The sequence below is a fragment of the Arachis stenosperma genome, chromosome 2 (genome assembly GCF_014773155.1).
Source record: "Arachis stenosperma cultivar V10309 chromosome 2, arast.V10309.gnm1.PFL2, whole genome shotgun sequence".
In the NCBI taxonomy this organism is placed as follows: Eukaryota; Viridiplantae; Streptophyta; class Magnoliopsida; order Fabales; family Fabaceae; genus Arachis; species Arachis stenosperma.
In genome coordinates, this window is record NC_080378.1 from 88,659,162 (window position 1) to 88,679,229 (window position 20,068).

General features: G+C 31.5%; 2 protein-coding genes across 2 annotated transcripts; both read right to left on the minus strand.

Annotated features, from left to right (window-relative positions):
- Positions 1-13,442: 13,442 nt before the first annotated feature.
- LOC130963124 (uncharacterized) lies at positions 13,443-14,732 on the minus strand. The gene has a single exon (XM_057889271.1). It carries the CDS (start codon positions 14,730-14,732, stop codon positions 13,443-13,445), a length of 1,290 nt encoding a protein of 429 aa, XP_057745254.1.
- A 66-nt stretch (positions 14,733-14,798) lies between these two features.
- On the minus strand, positions 14,799-16,524 carry LOC130963125 (glutathione S-transferase T3-like). The gene is made up of 2 exons (XM_057889273.1): positions 15,303-16,524; positions 14,799-15,046 (listed from the first exon to the last, which is right to left on the minus strand). Exons 1-2 carry the CDS (start codon positions 16,522-16,524, stop codon positions 14,799-14,801), a joined length of 1,470 nt encoding a protein of 489 aa, XP_057745256.1.
- Between the last annotated feature and the right edge of the window lie 3,544 nt (positions 16,525-20,068).

The following is a 20,068-nucleotide window of genomic DNA, read 5'->3' on the forward strand; positions in this document are numbered from 1 at the left end:
TCCAAGGCTTTGAGCATCAATGGTTGGAAGGGTCAAAATTGATATAAAGCTCAAAAGAGTGATTTTTCCTAACCATATGCTTGTGGTGTGAAAGTGTCAAGTAACCCTTGAAACTGAACACTTAAAGTTGTGACCAATTGCTGTTACAGAGTATGCCAAAGGCTCTGAGCACCACTGTCTGGGAGAAATAAAAAGTAAAATCAGAATTGAAAGAAGTTTCCCAATTAAGTGCTTGTGGTGTTCTTATATCAAGTTAAGCTTGAAAAGAAAACACTTAGAGTCACGGTTAGGCTCAAGGTGCAAAGCACCGAAGAAAAGAAAGAAAAAGTTGTGTTCAGAAATCAATTAGAGCCTAAAGAAGAGAACCTATAATACCATTCAAGTTCTAGTTCTGAGGGATAGCAATATTTTTTAGCTTTAAAGGATAGTGAGATGCCGAAGCTATTCTAAGTTAGAGTGTCATCAGCCCCATTCAATAACAAGACCAGAGCTTAAATGACAACTCAAGTCTTAAGCATTTTCTCTTCTTGGTCCTATATTGTTTTGGTTGCTTAAGGACAAGTAAAAGTTTAAGTTTGGTGTTGTAATGCGTGAGCATCTTGTACCCTTTTTCCCTTTATTTTCTAGTTGTTTTTTATTAGATTTTATTTATTTTCATAGTATTTTAGTGCAAAAATCCTCTTTGGATGCTATGTTGAGTTGTTTGAGTGTTTTATGATTTCAGGTGAAATTCGGAGCAGTTCGACAGAGTTTTGAGCTGAAAAGGAGAAGCTGGTAGCACCCCCTTGGGCGGTAAACGCCCAGCTAGCATTTAGTGCCAGCAAGCTCATGAGTCCAATGACGTTTCTGTCCCTCTAGGGCGCTAAATGCCCATCTGCCATTTTACGCCAGGCATGCTAACCGAAAATCCCATCTTGGAGCATCTCTAGTTGGATTTATCATTTATTAGTTATTTTATATTTTTTTGTAATTTTTCATTTACAAACAATATCTTTTAGTTTTAGGATTTATTATTTTATTTTATTTCGAAATCAAATTAGGTTAGATATAAAAGAAAAAATATTCTCCCTTTAGAAGGGTCAAACCCTTTTTGGTTTTTGCATAATTTTCAGAACCCTAGTTTTTCTCTGTAAGTCATAGCAACTAAACCTCCTTGATTAAGGTTAGGAGCTCTGTTTATTTCTATGGATTAAGACTATTTTTTTCTATTTTAATTAATGTATTTATTCAGTTTAATGGATTATTTTCATTCTTAATCTTATGAATTTGGGTGGAACGAGAGTATAACCCTTATTTTACATGAGTTCTTGTGATTCTCGAGAGAGTTATCTCGCTTGAACAACAGCTTGAAAAAAATTCCTCCTAATTTCTAATTACATGAACTAATGGGAATATGTGACATATAATCCTGTTAGCTTTATGTAATTAGGGTTTTTGTGGCCATAAACTAGTTTTGAACTTAACCCTCTAATCGGAATTAAGTGACCATGAGAGTGGTGGTTAATGAAGGTTAGAGGAGGCTACATCACTAAGAGATTAGGGTTTAGTCATTTACAGTTTGCCATGAAATGAATCATACATTATTAAAATAGTTGGTAAGAACTTTTAATCCAGAAGAGTAAATATCTCCGAAATCTTAACTGTTTTCTCTCACTGTTTTTACACCAAACCTTTTATTTGCTTTCTTTATTCTATTGTTTATTGTTTTATGCGAATCACACTATCAAACAACCTTTTATGTTTGCCTAACTACGCCAATTGGATAACCACTGTTGCTTAATCCGACAATTCTCGTGAGATTGATCCTCACTTACCTGAGGTATTACTTGGATGACCCGGTGTACTTATCGGTTAAGTTGTGCGAGTTTATAATTCGCACACCACTCCTCTACTTATGTTCTCAATTAATGTGAAACTGTGTGACTGAGTTAGGCAAATCCTGAATAATAAGATCCAAATATATTACTTGTGATTTTATTACTGATTTTTCGTTCTTCTTCTCTGCGTTCTCAGATTTTTTGCTCTTCTTCTTTGCGTATTATTTTTTATCATTGTTTTGTTTCTGAAATCAAACATTAAAAGCAAGACAAGCAAGTTTGAGTGCATTGAAGCAGGACGAGTTTGATGTTGCAAGTTTGATTACGCTGAACCAGGGGGAGTTCGACGAGGTTTGATTGAGAGAATAAATGTAGTTATGAATTTGATTAAGGATTTGAATTTGATTAAGGAAATCAGTGCTGATGAAAATCAGTGTTGATGATTAAGGATTTGGATTTGATTAAAATCTATGGGTTTTTATAAGTTCATTTTTGTTATGGATTGGTTTGTGAAGATCAGTGTTACTAATTTGGTGTGTTGTATATTATATTTTTGTGTTAACTGGAATTAGTGATTCTGCATTTAGTTTTATATGATTTCCATTTATCAATGAGTTGATGAAATTCTTTGATTTCAAATATGAATAATCTCGCTGTTGTTTTTAGTTAATAATGGTGTTGTATTGTCCATTTTTCTGTGTTATTGCCAAAGGATTAAGGATTTGAAAATATGTTTATGTTATGTTTAATGAGATTTCGGTATTTTCCAGGGGATAAAGAATAGCGTTGTACTGATAAGTTCGTTTTTGTTATGGATTGGTTTGTGAAGATCCATGTTACTGATTTGGTATTTTGTACATTAGATTTTTGTGCTAAATCGAATTAGTGATTGTGTTTTTAGTTTTATGTGATTTCTATTTAGCAATGAGTTTATGAAATTTTTTATTTCAAATATGAGTAATGGTGTCATTGTTGTTTGAGTTAATAATGGTGTTGTATTGACAAGTTTTCTGTGTTATTGTAGTTTGATGTTGATGAGCAACTTTTGCCAAAGGTTGGAATGACTTTCAACACACTTGAAGAAGCTGAAAATTTTTCCAAAGATTATGCTAAAGTTGCAGGTTTTGCTACCTAAATAAGGAACATAAATAAGAAGGAAAATGAAATAAAAAATCAATTAATTACATGTAATAGAGAAGGGAAATGGAAATCCAACATATTTCCTACTGAGAAGACAAACCCTTCAGCTGAATTAAATTGTCCTACAAGAATTTATATACATATATTGAAAGAGACTGGTGTTGGGTTATTTCTAAGGTTGTTTTGAATCATTCACATGCATGTTGTCCAAATCAAGCGGAGATGCTTAAACAACATAGGCTGCTAAGCATGTTTGACCGTCGCACAATTGAGAATAACAATGAAGTTGGTATTAGGCCAAGTAAGACATATCAATCCTTTGTTACAGCAATAGGAGGTCATCGTGAGCTAAGATTTATTAAAAAAGATGTTAGAAATTACATTACAAGAGAAGTTCGTAATGTTTCTGAACAAGATGATGAGAATTTGGGACATACTTATTTAGAATGAAAGAGAAGAATCAAAACTTCTTTTATGAGCTTGAACATGAGGCTGGTGATTCAATTAAAAATGCTTTTTGGGCTAATGCATGAAGTCGGGCTACTTTTGAGTATGTTAGCAATGTTGTTTCATTCACCACTTATAGTACAAACAGGTACTTTGCTGTATTGGTCTAAAACATTTTTGGTGTCAATTATAAACAATTGTTTTGTTTTTAGCAATACATATTTGATTCTTGTTGTTGTGTTGTTGAGTTCAGGTATAATTTGGTTTTTGGTTTTTTTGTTAGAGTGAATCACCATGATCATTCTACACTTCTTGGATGTTCTTTGATGAAAAATGAGGATATTCAATCATTCAAATGGTTATTTGAATATTGATTTCATTGTATGGGATGAAAGGCTCCAAAAGACATTCTTATCAATTAATGTGCTTCAATACAAAGGGCTATTGAGATTTGTATGTCAACTACAATTCATAGGTGGTGTATTTGGAATATTTTGAAGAAGATTCTATAGAAATTAAATGACAACAAGAGACATGAATAAATTCAACAAGAGATGAGTCATGTTGTTTAGAACTCTTTTAGAAAAGAAACATTTGATAGAAACTGGAATAATTATTACGAAGGATAGTGTTGTAGAGAATAAGTGGCTGTCGAGTAATAGTGGTTTTATTAGATTTTCTAGTGTTGTTGAATTGCAATAACATTGTGAAATTATATATATTTTCAGTGATGTGATGCCTAATTTACTGTTTTGATGTTATTTTCAAAGGTTTTGAATATCGGCATTTATGGATACCAATATATCTATATCACCACTTTTGAGCTGGGATGAGAAGCACACAAAGGAGTGAGAGCATGCACGCTTTTTTTAACAAGTTTATTACGTGCAATAGCTCATTGATTCAATTTGTGAAATAATATGATAGTTGCTTAGGAAGCAAAGAGCAAAAAGAGAGAGAATCTGATGCTGCAGATTTTCATACTATCATACATTGTGCAACAAAGTAACCAATAGAAGCTCAATTTCACACGTTTATATTCATGCGAAGTTCAAGCATAATTTAGAAGAAAGGTGAATGGTATCATAAGATCAACAAAATCCGCTCAAGGTTTCACGGCATATGAATTTTTATAACATGTTTCAAACTCCAAATTCAACAAGTTTGTGGTTACATACGACGCAATATCATGTGAAGTAAAATGTCAATGCTTATTATTCGAGTCAAGAGGAATTTTGTGCCGTCATTGTTTGAGTGCATTAAGTTTTAAGCAAGTAGATAAAGTGGTACCAAGATATATCTTGGAATGTTGGAGTAAGAATGTAAAGAGAACACACACACATATCAAGAGCAGCCATGATGAGCCTTTATTAGAGCCAAGAAGTAGGAGATTTGATGATTTGATATTTTGGTCACATAATATATGTGAATTTGTATTAGAATCGAAGGAGTTGACTGCGATTCTGTGGCACACTTACAACAATGTGATAGCTTACATGGAAGAACATAAAGCCAAAAGTAAAAGAAAATGCTTGTAATCAAATGAAAATGCTTCCTTGTATCAGATTAACGACCTTTAAAGCCCGCCACGTTTGAGAATAAGAGAACATCTAAAAAACATATTGGGATCAAATACTGAAAAACAAATTGTAAAGGCATCAAAGAAAAAGAAAAAGAAACTTGTTAGTGAGGTAAAATTGAAGTTTCGCATGTAAATACTTGTGCTAATATATGCTTTAACTTTTGCAGTTGAACCTTTTAGATGGTAGATCAATGATGCATCCAAATTCAAGCCTTTACCATAAACAAATTATAAATTATCAATTCAGAGATTCAATACAATAAGACAGAACTTTTGGTATTAATTTCAATGACATTCAGTGTTATCTGTTTAATATAATGAAATTGATGTTTGCTTTCTGTATTGTGTTGTGTTAATGACTACTGAATTTTAGCTGTTATTGTGTTTGTTGAATACTAAATTTTAGTTTTTTGCAATTGTCTTGTGGTAAATAGTTTTGGATTTTAATATCAGCAATTTCTTGTTTTTATTAGAATGAACTTTGGTGTTATGGTTGTATAATTTTGGTGTTACACCATATTAAACAATTTATTATCCATCATTTTTCATCAAAGCATATCCATGTAACTGCAATTTTTCAACATATTTACAAAGAAACAGTGCTCATAAATTCAAAAAGAGAAGTATTTTTCAACATATTTACAGGGAAACAATATCCATAAAATTCAAAAATAGAAGTACAATATTCATCCTATTCTATATCCCCTGATGAAAATTTACAAAAAGGGCTTGTAATTATAGAGATAGCTTGCAGAGACTTATGACTTCAGATTCTTCAATGGTTTTATGCTTTAATTTATTTGTTTCGTCAAAGAGAACCTATGAAGCATATTCCTATCTAAAATGATCAACTTCATCCTACAATTGAAAGGAAATTATTAATCTGATTTAATTTAGAATTAGAGAATCAACTTAGTCATTTTTGCAGGATCAATGAGCTCCAGCCATTTCATGACATATAAGCCGTAGTCGTAGCTAATAAGCAAAGATTAAATAACTTAGTAAAATATGTTGAATAGCACCGTAAGAGATACAATATAGTGAAATATATTTAACAACATGATTTAGAGCTTAAACATGCATACTTTGTTTGCTGGCTAGCGATTGAGATGTACGATGCTTTAATGTCCTCTTCATTGTCCACCAAAGATGATCCTCCAACATACACCCTCATTTATATTATGATCAAGCTCTGAAAAGTACAAAAACAAAATATAAAAAATTCTAAGACTTAAGACTTTACTATAGAAGTAAATAACTTACAACAGATTTATTAATCTTTGTATTGTCTTCAGAGGGAGATATTTTATGAATTGGGTCAAGGATATGAAATATTTTGCTCTGAAAATCCGCAATCTACAGCCATTAGTGGTCAGTGTGGCAAACTGGGGCAAATAGCTACAGTTGGGGCACATATATAGCATAATATTTTAATCAACATGGCACCGAAATTTTTTTAGGAGTTTTAGAAAAGAAAACTTACAAATAGATGGGATACTAGCGTTTCCTTGTCCGGAAAAAGTAGGTGCTCTTGAAATTGATTGATGCTAAAGGCCTTTTTGGTTTTTTTTATCAATGTAGTTAGACTTATGCTTTGTCAACATACTACTCTGAAAAATGTGAATATCCCCGAAATCAGTGCCAAATAACACAAAAATATATCCAAAATCACCTATGAAATGGTAGTAATGCTTACCACCATATCTGGTTTGACGCAGTATATAAGCTCTTGGAAATCTTTTAGATTTCTCCCTGTTTAGAATCTGACACATTTCAGAAACCACCTATGAAAACAAATGACACAAATTTTTCAAATGCATGGCAAAATAACTCACAAGAAAAATCATTAATGTCATAGTACAAGAACACACCAGATTATCTACATGTACCTTTCGTTGTAGAGATATGAAGTGGAATATATATCACGCCTACAAAGATTCTTAATTCTAACACATATATAATCTCGTACTCATTGTTCTCCCTATTTTTGTTATATTTATATATGTTGCCGATTGGTAGCATTTCTCCTTGAGCTTTTCTATTATTTTGTTCCTTTTTCACTAGAGTCTTGAATTTGTCAAGAAAGCTTAGAGTTGGCTGCACATTATCCAAATTTTGTTGTCGATCATTCTTCTTAACATATTCCAATGCTACTTCAACTTCAACATCCATTACTTTAACCAAATTTGTCATCTCTTTAGTCAGTAATGGACTAGGTTCTATAATAGTAGCTTCAGTGCTTGGAGGACTTATGCCAAGGTCAAATGACAGTCCATAGAAGTCATTATCCTGAGAACTGCAGGATGACAAAGAAAATTATTTAGAATAACTCAATACTATGAAATAATACAGCACAAAATAACTAATGGAATATCACAAAAATTATAAAGAAATATATAACTATAACTATAACTTACGCATTAAGAGATTTTTGTGCTTGTTGTTCAAGTTGTGGAGGATTGGAAGTGGATGTGTTTGCTTGTTGTTCAGGTGGTAGAGGATTGGAGGTGGATGTGTCTGCTTGTTGTTGAGGTGGTGCAGGATGAATTGTTTAAATCGTCACTCTAACGAAGGTAAACAAAAAGTGCATATTATTAGAATAGCATTGAATAGCACCAAAAACAGTAGAAAATAACTGGCAGAATATCACCAAAATTTTAAAAAATTATACTTAACCAAATGAAAAATATTAGATTCATTAAAATAGAAAACTCACATCTCCATATGCATTTGTTGTTCAGCATCAGTCACACTCCCAATATTAACAATTGGGCTACTAATTTAAAACACAAGAATTTATCTTGTAAGATATATGAATATGGTCTTAATAACATAAAAATTGTGCAGTATCAACTCAGAGATAGGATACATTACTTATTTGTCAGTCTCTGGTGCATCTTCCAGTTTTGGTTACCACTGGATTTCTTTTTCAGCGGGAGGAGCATTTTCTTCCTCCATTGGTGCTTCTTTAACTTGGACATCTTTCTCCACTTTTTTTTCTAGAACTTTCAAGTTGAATAGCACCGAAATTATATCAAGACAGCATGTAAACTATTGAATAGGAATAAAGAAATTACGTTATATATAAGAACTTAGAAGGCTGTAGGCAGTATACTCTTTTTTCCATTTTTTTTATACATTTTTTTCTTAAAACATATTTTAGAGGGGATTTTTGTGTTTTTTTTTCTAAGAAAAAAGATATAAAATTATAGTTATGAACTAAGCTATTCATATTAAAAGCACATAAGCTACACAAAGGTAACACAGTTTATTTATATTTAAGAAATAAAGAAACAGTAAGAGAAATTATATGGGTCATTTGGTGCATTTAAAGACCCCTCAATGCTTGATTGTGTTTGAAACACAGGATCATTCTCAGTCGACAAATTAACAGTCAGTATCCTAAGAAAAAAAATAGATTTTAGGAAATTATATAAAGAAACAAAAAGAAAGCAATATAAGATCTTGACTTTACCGTTCTAAAGAAGCACTATGTGCTTTTGTTGAGTCTTCTCCAAGAATTAGGCTCACATATGTTTATGTGTGTAGAGGTAAAGGAATAAAACTCTTGTGTATATTTTTTCCTTACTCTTTGCATATATATAGTATGAGATTTGTTACTGATTTCAAATTTAAATCATATCTTATTATTTTAAACTTGAATTTTTTAAATTTTGAATCATATCATAACTCAATTTAAAACAGAATCAGTTAGGATCTCTTCCAAACTTAGAATTCAGATTTAGAAATAAAATAACTAATTATTCTCAATTCTCATTTAATAATCTATTTAAATTAATATAATTATTTATTTGATCAAATTAAAATAATAATTAAATATTCTTTTAGCAAAGATTAAAATACTCGTTAGTGTGTGACTCCATAGGTTCAACACTAAGCGGGTAGTGAATTAGTCATACTAAATTTACTAATCAAGATTGACTTCTAGAAACACTCCTTAACTACTCGATAGTGTGAAGTAATATATTTTTACTAAGAATCCGAGAAGAACAAAGTATAATTCATTCCATTTTTCCAGCTCTTGGTTAATCCTTAGAGTATGGTTTAATTGTTAAACTCTAACTTGTTACCATTATTATAATAAATTGTGAATGATCTAAGAAACTCATTTCTTCATTCATTTAATTTCCTTAGTCAAGATTTTATTTATCTCAGCCATTATAATCATAGAGCCAAAACTCTTTACCGAAAGTTAACGGATTTCTTATTGGTTAATCATTAATTCTACAAATATTTAAATCATTTACAATGTTCATTCAACTATCACCCTAGGACATTAGGTGTCTAGAATCAAAGTATAGCAAATGTATTGTTAATTATCATTACAGTCGTAGGTCAAAGAAAACTCTATTACCATGTTCATCTTGAAAATATCCTATTGACAAATATGCAGCAATTATAACCATTAGGAATTTTCAAAGTGAGTCAGTTCAATTGTTATATCTCTATATATATCATCTATATATATAATTTAATAAATGAGATTTATTAATTTTTATTCAATAAAGACTATATATATCCAAATTATTAATGTCCCTTTTAATAATCCTATGACCAAGAACATTTTAAATTAAATTATAAAAAATTTATCTCTCAATATTATGATTATTATTATAACGATAAATTTTTAAATTTAATCAAAAACTTTATTATATTAACCTTTTAATTAAATAATACATATAATAACTATAACAAATTATTTGACACATAATTAATTAGATTATAGTTATACTACTTATTCTCAATAAGTATATACGTGATGAAGCTAAAAAGTAATTATTTTATTTAAAAAAAACAAATTTAAATAAAATTTTCCGACATAAATGATCTTGTTTCTATACAACATGTGGTGGTTACATGTCACAAGGACAAACAAAAGTCAAAAGACAAGTGTTAAAAGAGAGATTGAAAAGAAAAATAAATGAACAAAACAACACATGAAAAAATTTGAAGTGAAAAAAAATACATACAAAAGATTGTAATATCAAAGTACACTCAGATTATTTTTTATGGCTAAAAATGTTGTATCGTTAGTGAATTTGTAAGACTTAGGGTGTATTTTCGTCCTTAGAAATTAATCTTTTCAGTGTACTTTTATATTTACGAATTTTAAAATGTACTTTTTGTCTACGTCAAATTTTTTTATGTGTATTTTTATTCATTTACTCTTAAAAAAAATATTAAAACTATGTGATCATCAATAATAGATAGATAGATAGATAGATAGATAGATAAAGTACTATTTTGATCCTCAATTTTTTAGCTAAATCTTAATTTAGTCTCTAACATTTTAAAATTTCTATTTCTACCCCAAAAAACTTCAAACGGAGTTAATATTGTCCTATCATTAAATTTGATACGAATAACGGAGTTGTGGACGTAGACGTTAACAACGTTATTGTTAAGTTATATTTTCTTTCGTGTGTTAGAAAAACATAATCAAAACTTTTTTGTAATACTTTTTTTGTCGGTCTCTTTCTTGTAAAAAAAATCTCAAATCCTACCAATTAATTCTCAATGCTCCAAAAAAAAAAAAAAAACTCTTACATTAGTAATCATTAGTCGGACAATTTCACTTACGTACTAAAATCAAATATTATTAGCCCTTCAATAGCTAATTGTTCGTGTTAAACCTGTTTAAACCTTGAACCCGTTTAAACCTTATTAGGACCGAAATAAAGTGTTAAATTTTTTGAGACTGAAATTAGATATTCAAAACCTTAAGAATTAAACTAAGACTTGATTCAAACGTTGAAGACCAAAATAACAATTTATCTTAGATAGATATATAATAGTAATGCAAAATTATAAGATGCCTCTCGTACATAGTTAGAACTTGGAATTTTATATAGTCACCCAAAAAAACCCCTTAGAAATTTATATAGCCAATAAGCAAAATTATAGCTTATGAAATGTGTGTTACACTTCAAATTCGACAACATCCCAATAATTACGCTCACTTTATGATATTTTTTCAATATCTTTTAAGTACAAGTTTTGTATACTCAGTTTTCTTTGTATTTTTTTCATAAAAAGATATAAGGGTTAATACTCAAATTCGTTCCTGAAAAATCACGCGATCTCCATTTTCACCCCTGAATGATTTTTTTAATCAAATTAGTCCCTGAATGATTTTTTTAAATCACGTTCGTCCTTCCGTTAACTTCCTCATGCTGTCGTTAACGATTTGCTGACCTGGGACGTGAAGTGGCAATACGAATTACACCTGGCATACCATGTGTGTTGATGACGAGATATGTTTAGCAAAATGTATCAATTTAGTCCCTGAATTTCAATTAAATAAACCATAATTCCCATCTTCCCATGAACATGAATGCATTGCTTGAGTGTTGTTGCAGATTCAGCAGCTGTTGAGGGAGGAGAAAATCGATTTCGGTGCCATGAGGGGAGCGGAAGTGGAAGTCCCGGTGGTGGGTTGTCATCGCACTCACATGGTAGTTATGCTTTGAGCTCATCCATGTGAAGAAGAAGGGAAAACGATGAGGAAACCTGTTTCTGCGGTTTAAAACCTTTGATTAAGAAATCTAGGACATCATAGGTTATTTCATACTTGTCCAAGATATCAGGTGAGTTTAATTTTGTATGAATGATAGCATCATCTTGGCTTTCTACATTTATGTGAGATTAACTTTTTTATTCAATGTTTTCAAAAGGGGAGCTACTGCAATTTTTTTAAATGGGTTGAAGAAAATAAACATGTTGTTGCAGAAGGTCCAAAGAGAATCTCAAGAACTGATGTAGAACTGGATATTAATTATGAAGATTGAAAGGTTAAATTAGCATGGAGAAATGAAAGTGCCATGCAAAATGGTGAGACAAACGGAGAAGGCTTGTAACGGGGATAACCGGGCATGGAAAATCAACTGTTATTGGTGAATCCCTTTTGATCATATGTTTATCCAAGTAAAGCTAGTAGTGATGTTAAGTTATGTTATGTTTGGGCTGTTGATAGATTTTTGAAATTGAAAGAGTTGATTATGTAATGATGAAATGAGCTATTTCAACTTAGTTGTGTTTAATTCAACATATAATTTATCCATTGAACACACACAGACAATAGTATACTTTGAAACCGATGCAAGAGGAGGATCTATCTTCTATTGTTCATGATAATGTTAATCTAATTAGTCAATTTTAAGGTATACTCTTGCAACATGTTTTGTAAAGGTAATATATAATTTTAGAGAGTCTTTGCATTTCTGGTGTACATTTGGATCTTGAAGATTGTGGTCTTGTGAATATAAATATCACTTTTTGATGAACCTCGAGTTTTGGTAAAAGTATATATGAAATTACTTTTTAGTTTAGCAAAAATACTTTTGAGCTGTAATGTCATTATTACCTTCATATTAACATTAACTAACATATACCTCTAAAAGTAATTTTATTTTATTTAGTTAAAAAAATATAATTCTCCTAACTCATCCATGCTTTGCCAATGATGCTATTACAACAATCACTCGTAAGCTGTTAAGTAAAGAGAAGCAAGACAAAGTAATTAACTAGTCAAACACTAGGTAGTATTATATTAGAACAACACTAACATGTACGCAGCCTCATCCGAGTGCTAGAAATTATAACTCAAAATAAGGCTCGGGGGTAAGTGCTATGATTTACCCTTATTGGTCATTACATTTTGGCAACACCAATATAACTAATTCAAATCACTATACAATGAGGACTTAACATATACAAAGGTGTTGTAACAATCCAAGTACTGTCATGCAAGAGCAAGATATATTTTCATTGGGGCCTGGATATGCTGGTAGACTCACTATGCGCTTATCTAAGACGGGACCTGATAGACATAGCCCTGTATAAAAACATAGACAACAACCATGGAGCAAAACACATGATCCTAATCAAATGGCTTTATCTTTCTTTCTTAGAGGCTTGAAACTTGGAGTTGACATAAATGCCATGCAGCTGCAGCTGGTTTGGGTGAGGCATTCATTACAATCCAGTTGGCATCCGTGGCTAGCCTCTTCAACCCTTTGTCAAGGGGAACATTAGACCATCTCCAGTAGGGAACTCATCCCAGTTCCTATTTATGGCCCACCTGTCATAAAAAGTAACTCCACATCAGCTTTTGCGTCATAAACAGTAAATAGGAACTCAAAGCATCTCTCTCTTCTCCATTAGGAGGAACTAACTTTAGTCCCTGTTGTGGTCCCACCTAATTAATTAATTAATTAAAATACTTAAAATTAATGTAATTAATTTTTTTAATAATATAATTTAAATATTTAAATTTAAAAATAATTCACTATTAAAAGATATTAATATTAAATAAATTTATACATAACAACAATACACAATATATAATTCGGGATTACACAAATTTGTAAAATTACTTAATACAAAAAAAAAAACATAATTAAATTCTACAGTTGACGACAAGCATTGTGTAATTGTCATATGTGTTCAATCAAGTCCTCTTTCAATTGTCTATGCTGCTGCCTATTTCGAAGTTGGGCATTTCTTTGGAGAAATTGATGGTATGGTGCAAAATCTTCTTCTCCCAGCTGAGGTTGTGATAATCCATTTTCAACATCATCATACTCTAAGCCTTGAGCAAAATTTCCTGCATAAGTGTCTCTTTCATCCTCAACAATCATATTATGCAATATAATACAAGCTCTCATTATGTTGGCAAGCTTCTTCTTTTCCCAAAAACGAGCTGGACCACGTATAATTGCAAAGCGTGCTTGCAACACTCCGAATGCTCGTTCCACATCTTTTCTTTGCCCTTCTTGATATTGTGCAAATAACTTGCGTTTCTCCCCTTGTGGCTTTGAGATTGATTTGACAAATGTGGCCCATTCAGGATAAATACCATCTGCTAAGTAGTATCTCATTGTATAATTGTTACCATTAATAGTATAATTTACCTCCGGAGCACGATCATTTAGAATGTCATCAAATACTGGAGAACGATCTAACACGTTGATATCGTTGTTTGAACCAGAAACTCCAAAGAACGCATGCCATATCCAAAGGTCTGAAGATGCTACAACCTCAAGTACAATGGTTGCAACCCCACGATAACCACTCATGTACATACCTTTCCACGCCTTTGGACAATTTTTCCATTGCCAATGCATGCAGTCAATGCTACCCAACATGCCAGGGAAGCCACGACCCTCCGCCATTTGTAGCAGGCGGTGTACGTCATCTGGATTGGGTTTTCGCAAGTATTCATCCTGGAACACAGAAATGACACCTTCCACAAATTTTTCCAAGCATTCAATTGTAGTGCTCTCGCCTATGCGCACATAATCATCAACAGCATCAGCTGCTACGCCGTATGCTAACATCCGTATCGCAGCGGTACATTTCTGAAGTGGCGACAAGCCTCTTCTTCCAGTTGCATCAACCCTCTGGTGGAAATACGGATAGACGTTTGAGAGAGCGTCTACTATCCGAAGGAACACATCTCTTCTCATTCGAAATCTCCGTCGAAAAATGTCAGCATTATACACCGGTTCATCTGCAAAGTAATCTTGAAAAAGGCGATCATGTCCTGCTTCTCGATCTCTGTTGATCCATCTACGAGTAATTAGGATAGGGCTTCTATCGATATCTTCTTCTTCTGAATCTTCGAGTAAATACTCATCGATCCAATTATCTATCAGTGTGTTATCTTGCCGTCTTCTTTTACCATACAAAGCCTCATTAAACATATCATCAAAATTTTTAGCCATATGGAGAAATGTAATTTTTAGTTCTCTGTCGAGGTGAGAAAGAAGAGTTGAAGTGGAGTTGTGGAGTCATTGATAGTTGATATTTATAAGTGGAGAAACTAGTTTTGTAACGGCTAGTTTTGCAACGGCTACTTTTGCAACGGCTACTTTTGTAACGGCTAGTTTTGCAACGGCTACTTTTGCAACGGCTAGTTTTGCAACGGCTACTTTTGCAACGGCTACTTTTGTAACGGCTAGTTTTGCAACGGCTACTTTTGCAACGGCTAGTTTTGCAACGGTCACTTTCATGAACAACAACGGCACAATAATATTGACTAATTTAAAAACTTACATCAGAAGTAAATAAAACAAACTACATCACATAGCAGTAATACGCAATAAATAAATAAGAACATACTACATAACACTACGAATACAAGGAACCATTAAGTAAACCACTTGGCCATTATTTTCTCACATGCAATCTCATGAAGAGCTCGTCGTTTCTCACTCATTGTAGACGTGTCAGCATTAAGTATTTGCATATCCATTTCCCTTTCTTTTGCTTTTATCTCCATTTCTTTAATATACCTCTGAGTTTGTAATTCTTGTTCTTCATTGCCGCTTGAATTTGTATCTCCTTCTCTTTGATTGCCATCATCTTTGCTCTATGTTCCTTCTCCTCTTCTCTTTCTTTTTCCCTTTCCATTAGTTCCTTTTCTCTAACATTCTTAATATCTTCCATGAGAGATAATTTTTTGACAACCGATGATTTTCTTTCGCTAAAATCTTCAGACATCTGTGCTTTTCCCTTACCTCTTCGCTTGCTCTTCTTTGATCCTTGTGGGCGAACGGGAGAGTCCACACCGGGTTCGTCAGCCAACGGTGTTTCTGGGTTTGATGAGGATGAGTATGCTCCAGTTGCACTAACCTTGGTTCTTTTTGAGCCGCCACTCTGTGTAGGTAGTTGGCTTCTCCATTTTTGCTCCAACCGAAGCATGTTCCAATGCCTCTCAAAAGTGAACTTTTGACCACAATTTGTGGAATAAAGTTTATAAGCCAACTCCTTTATATCATTAGCGTTTGAACCACTCCTTATGTTTCGACTAGCTTGATCGTAGCAACCAGCAAATTGTGCAACAGCCTTGTTGATCTTATACCATCGTTTCTTACATGCAACTACCCCCCTTGTCATGTCGGTGCAAAATTCTACACAGTAGCTATGAATTCGACTCCAAAATGTTTCCCCCTTTTGATCGGTACCAATTACAGGGTCAGTTGAAACATTTAACCATGCACTGATCAACATCTCATCCTCTTTCCAATGCCAGTGTTGAATACTATCTTGCCTCCGATCTTCAATATCATCATTGAGGTCGATAGCATCTAATCCATGAGGGTTGGCAAAATCTGAATATTGCGAATTTGGACTAGATTGTATAGGAGTCTGAGAGGATGGGTTAGAAGAGCCACCAACACCAGATGAGTTATGTCTTGATGCACTGAATTGAGTTGGAAACGGCAAGAAAGTTGGAGTAACATTTCCGATAGAGGGGTTAAATATGGATGAAAATGGAAAATGGGGTGTTTGTGAATTTTGATTTTGCGGTTGGAATATAGGAAATTGATTATTATAAGGAGCTTGAAAATTGAAATTAGAAAGATTTTGTGGATTTGGATTTTGAAATGTATTTGGTGGTGTGAAGTTTTGATTTGGAACTTGAGAGTTTGAGGTTTGAGATTGTTGGGTATTTGAAATTTGAGGAAAGTTTTGTAAGTAATTGAAGAAAGAGTTGAGTTGGTTTGGATCCATTTTTTGAACAAAAAATAATAGTAGCAGAATTTTGATTTTGTAAACTTGGAAGAAGATGAAGAAGAGTAGTAGAGAGTGTGAGAATAGAAGTGTATCTAAGTGGTTTATATAGAGTAAAAAAAATATTAATTTATTAATAATAACGGTAACATAGTAACGGCTAGTTTCTAACAGCTATTTTTACAACGGCTAGTTTTGCAACGGCTAAATTAATATAACAATATAAATATAAATAATATTTAATATTAATTATGATATAAATAATTAATATAAATTATTAATTAAATAAAAATTTAATTATTTAATCTACTTAATTATTATAATTATTAATAAATTATTAATTAAATAAGAATATCAATATTTAATATAATTAATTATTATAATTATTATAACATTAATTATTATTTAATTATTTAATATAAATAATTAGTATAATTATTATTAAATTAATTATTATTTATTTATTATAATATAATTATTTAATATAATTAATATAATTTTATATAATTATTTATTTAAATAATAACTTGCCACTTGGCAAGTTATTATTGGCTGGCCAAAGTCCCTGCTCAGAGGGCCTGGCTCTCCTAGAAAAATGTGTGGGGACCTTTATTTGTTTTGCTCCAACAGTTGGGGACTCATTAGTGTCAGGAAAAAGCAAAATTGGGACTCCCATTGGACTTGCTCTTAGGAACCTTCTAGGCTTCTACAATCCTTGCACATTACAACTTCTGTGTTATCTGGCTCATAATATAGATATCCATCCCGTTCTTTTTTAAATTTTTCACCATAGTAAAATACAAAAATCATTGCAGGACTTTCCATCTACAAAAACAGAGCAACACCAAAACATAAACCCACATCACACAACCTAGTCATAATAATACCAAAAATTAGTCTAACACCAGAATGAACATGCATCAAACCCATAAACCCACAAAAAAATAACCCTAAACTTGTCGTTCCATCTTCAAAAGAAAAATGTTCCACCTAATATCATAACTTGATTAGCAACATCAACAGACAAATGTATTTCAAATTAAATTCCAAACCTTAACCTAATTTAACAATTCATATAAACTCAGCAAGATACAATGATACACACTAACAATGCAAAGCCACAAAAAATAACAACAAAAAAATTAAAGCTTTACCTTTCACCTTTACGATGCCTTCTTCCACTGGTGTTTAGTCTCCGTGAGTCCTCCAACTTTTCACTCTGTTAGTGCGAACCCTTCCGCAAATGTCTTTTTGCAGAATGGTGAATTGAACTCAATTCTTCGGCAAGTGTCTTAGGGCAGAGCTTCAGAGAGAAGAGAGGAAACAAGAAGTTTTGGAGCGAAACTTGGACATGGTTGCTACTTGCTATGAGAGGTGGTGATGAAAAGAAACGCTTGAATATCCATTATGGAGATCAAACGACGTCGTATTAGGGGGTTGGGGTCAAAACAAATAAAACTACGTCGTTTTGGAGTGTGCCATGCTGTTAGTTAACGTTTCACGCTAGCGATTGTTAGCCACGTCAGCCACTAAGATAACGGAAGGACAAATTTGATCAACGCAGTTATTTTTTGAGGACTAATTTGATTAATTTTATCTTTTGAGAACCAAAATGGAGATCGGGTCATCTTTCAAAGACAAAATTGACTATTAACTCAAAGATATAACTTAAAATTTATTTCATGTTGCATACCATATCTAATAATAAAATAACACATGTACTATCTTATGGTGTATAAAATAAGAGTAAATATAAATAGTACAGCCTTGAAAAAAGTTTGATTTACAGTATTTCGGAACCATCAATTATCATAATTAATCTGAATGTCTATTGAAAGGGTCCATCTAGTATACAGATGTGTTTTGGTACAGATTTACAGATTTTTGTTTTTTTATTGATTTAAAAGTGTATCACTAAAAGTGTTGCTTAAAGAAAAAGTGTTACCCTTAATCTTTAACTTGGCTCTGATACCAATTTTTAATTTCTGGCTTTTCTTTTAATTTCTTTTTCGAAATTTCTATTAATTTTTCATATTTTACTTTGAATAAGTTTATAATTTGTATAGGTGCTTTATTTAAAGGATTTTGATAAAAAGTATTGACTATTTCTACTATTTCTCTTGCAGTTATTACTAGTCTTTGATGTTTTGATTCATAACTTTTCAATCTTGTTTTAATTTATAATATTCTTTTTTGCATGGATTATTGTATATAAAATTTTTTATCTGTTTGTCTTTTTCTTTAATATAATTTCTCAAATCTTCAATAACATCTTTTATTTCTACACTTTCTCCTGTTTCTAAATATCTGTTTAATTTTTCAATTTCATTCTCCATTTTTTCTTTCAACAGTTTTAATTCTTTTAAGTCATAATATGGTTTTCCAGGCATTTATAAATTTTTTGAGTTTAATTCCAACTTGTTTATATTTATTCTTATTTCTATCCTTTTTATTATAAGATCATCAATTTCAATCTGAAAATTGTTTAATTCCCTTTTATACTCCTTTATTTTACCTTTAAATTTTCTCGTCCTATTTCTTTTTATTTTATTTTCTGGTTTTTAAATCTTTTTATTTTTCATTATTTATTTTAAAATTTCTGCAAACTCTATCATTGATTCATCATTATTTTCTAAAGATTCTATTAATTTCTCTAGCTCTTCAACTTCTCTTTTCAACTTGTCATAGATTATTTTTAGGGCTTCAAATGCTCTTTGATTTATTTCAGAAAACTGTAAATAATTCAAACGATTTTTTCTTTCAAATAGCTCTTGTTTCTTGTCTTGATAAGTTACATATATTTCTTCTTTATTTATTGTCATAATTTAGTGTTTAGGGTTTCATTTAATTTTTCGACCTTTTTTGTTAGTTCTTTTATTTCAGAATTTTCTTCTTTAATTTTTAACTTAGATAAACTTAAAGGGCTATTAATTTTAGATTCTCTTATTTGAAAATTCGATGAAACTAATTTGCCTGATGGTTCTTTTAATAATAGAACTGGATTTTCAATAGCTTTATATTTTGGTATTTCTGTTTTTACAATTTTCTGAAATAATTCATCAACATAAATTCTTTCTCTGTTTTTAAATATTATACTATGATGGCTATTTGTTAAAGCATAATTTATTGCATATGTAATTGAAAATGGTTCATCATCTTGTTCCATTAGATTCTTTCTGTGAAATTTATAAGCTAAGCTTATAGATCTTCCAAGATTTTCAGTTGATAAAGGTATAGCGTATCCAAGATAGGCATTGAATTTAACATTTACATTTGCCAAGTTTCCATGAACAATTCCAATTATTTGATCTATTGGGTCATCAGTAATTCTTTTATCACAGATTGCTAAGCTTATTGGTGAATTAATTCCTTTCATATATGTAGATTTAATTAAGACTTGTATAGTACTAATATGAATCCATCCAATTTTAGATCTTTTTTGTTGATCCTTAATTTTTTCAATTTGTTTACTCAATTCTTCATCATTTATCAAAGCTATTTCAAGTTCTCCATTGGCGGATTTTATCTTTATAGGGGCTTCAAG

Coding starts and splice junctions, on each gene's coding strand:
- LOC130963124 (XM_057889271.1), bottom strand. CDS start 14,732: ATGGCTAAAAATTTTGATGATATGTTTAATGAGGCTTTGTATGGTAAA.
- LOC130963125 (XM_057889273.1), bottom strand. CDS start 16,524: ATGGATCCAAACCAACTCAACTCTTTCTTCAATTACTTACAAAACTTT. Junction 15,047..15,302: donor CAAGAATTACAAACTCAGAG/GTATATTAAAGA, acceptor TTTTTAAATTAG/TCAATATTATTGTGCCGTTG.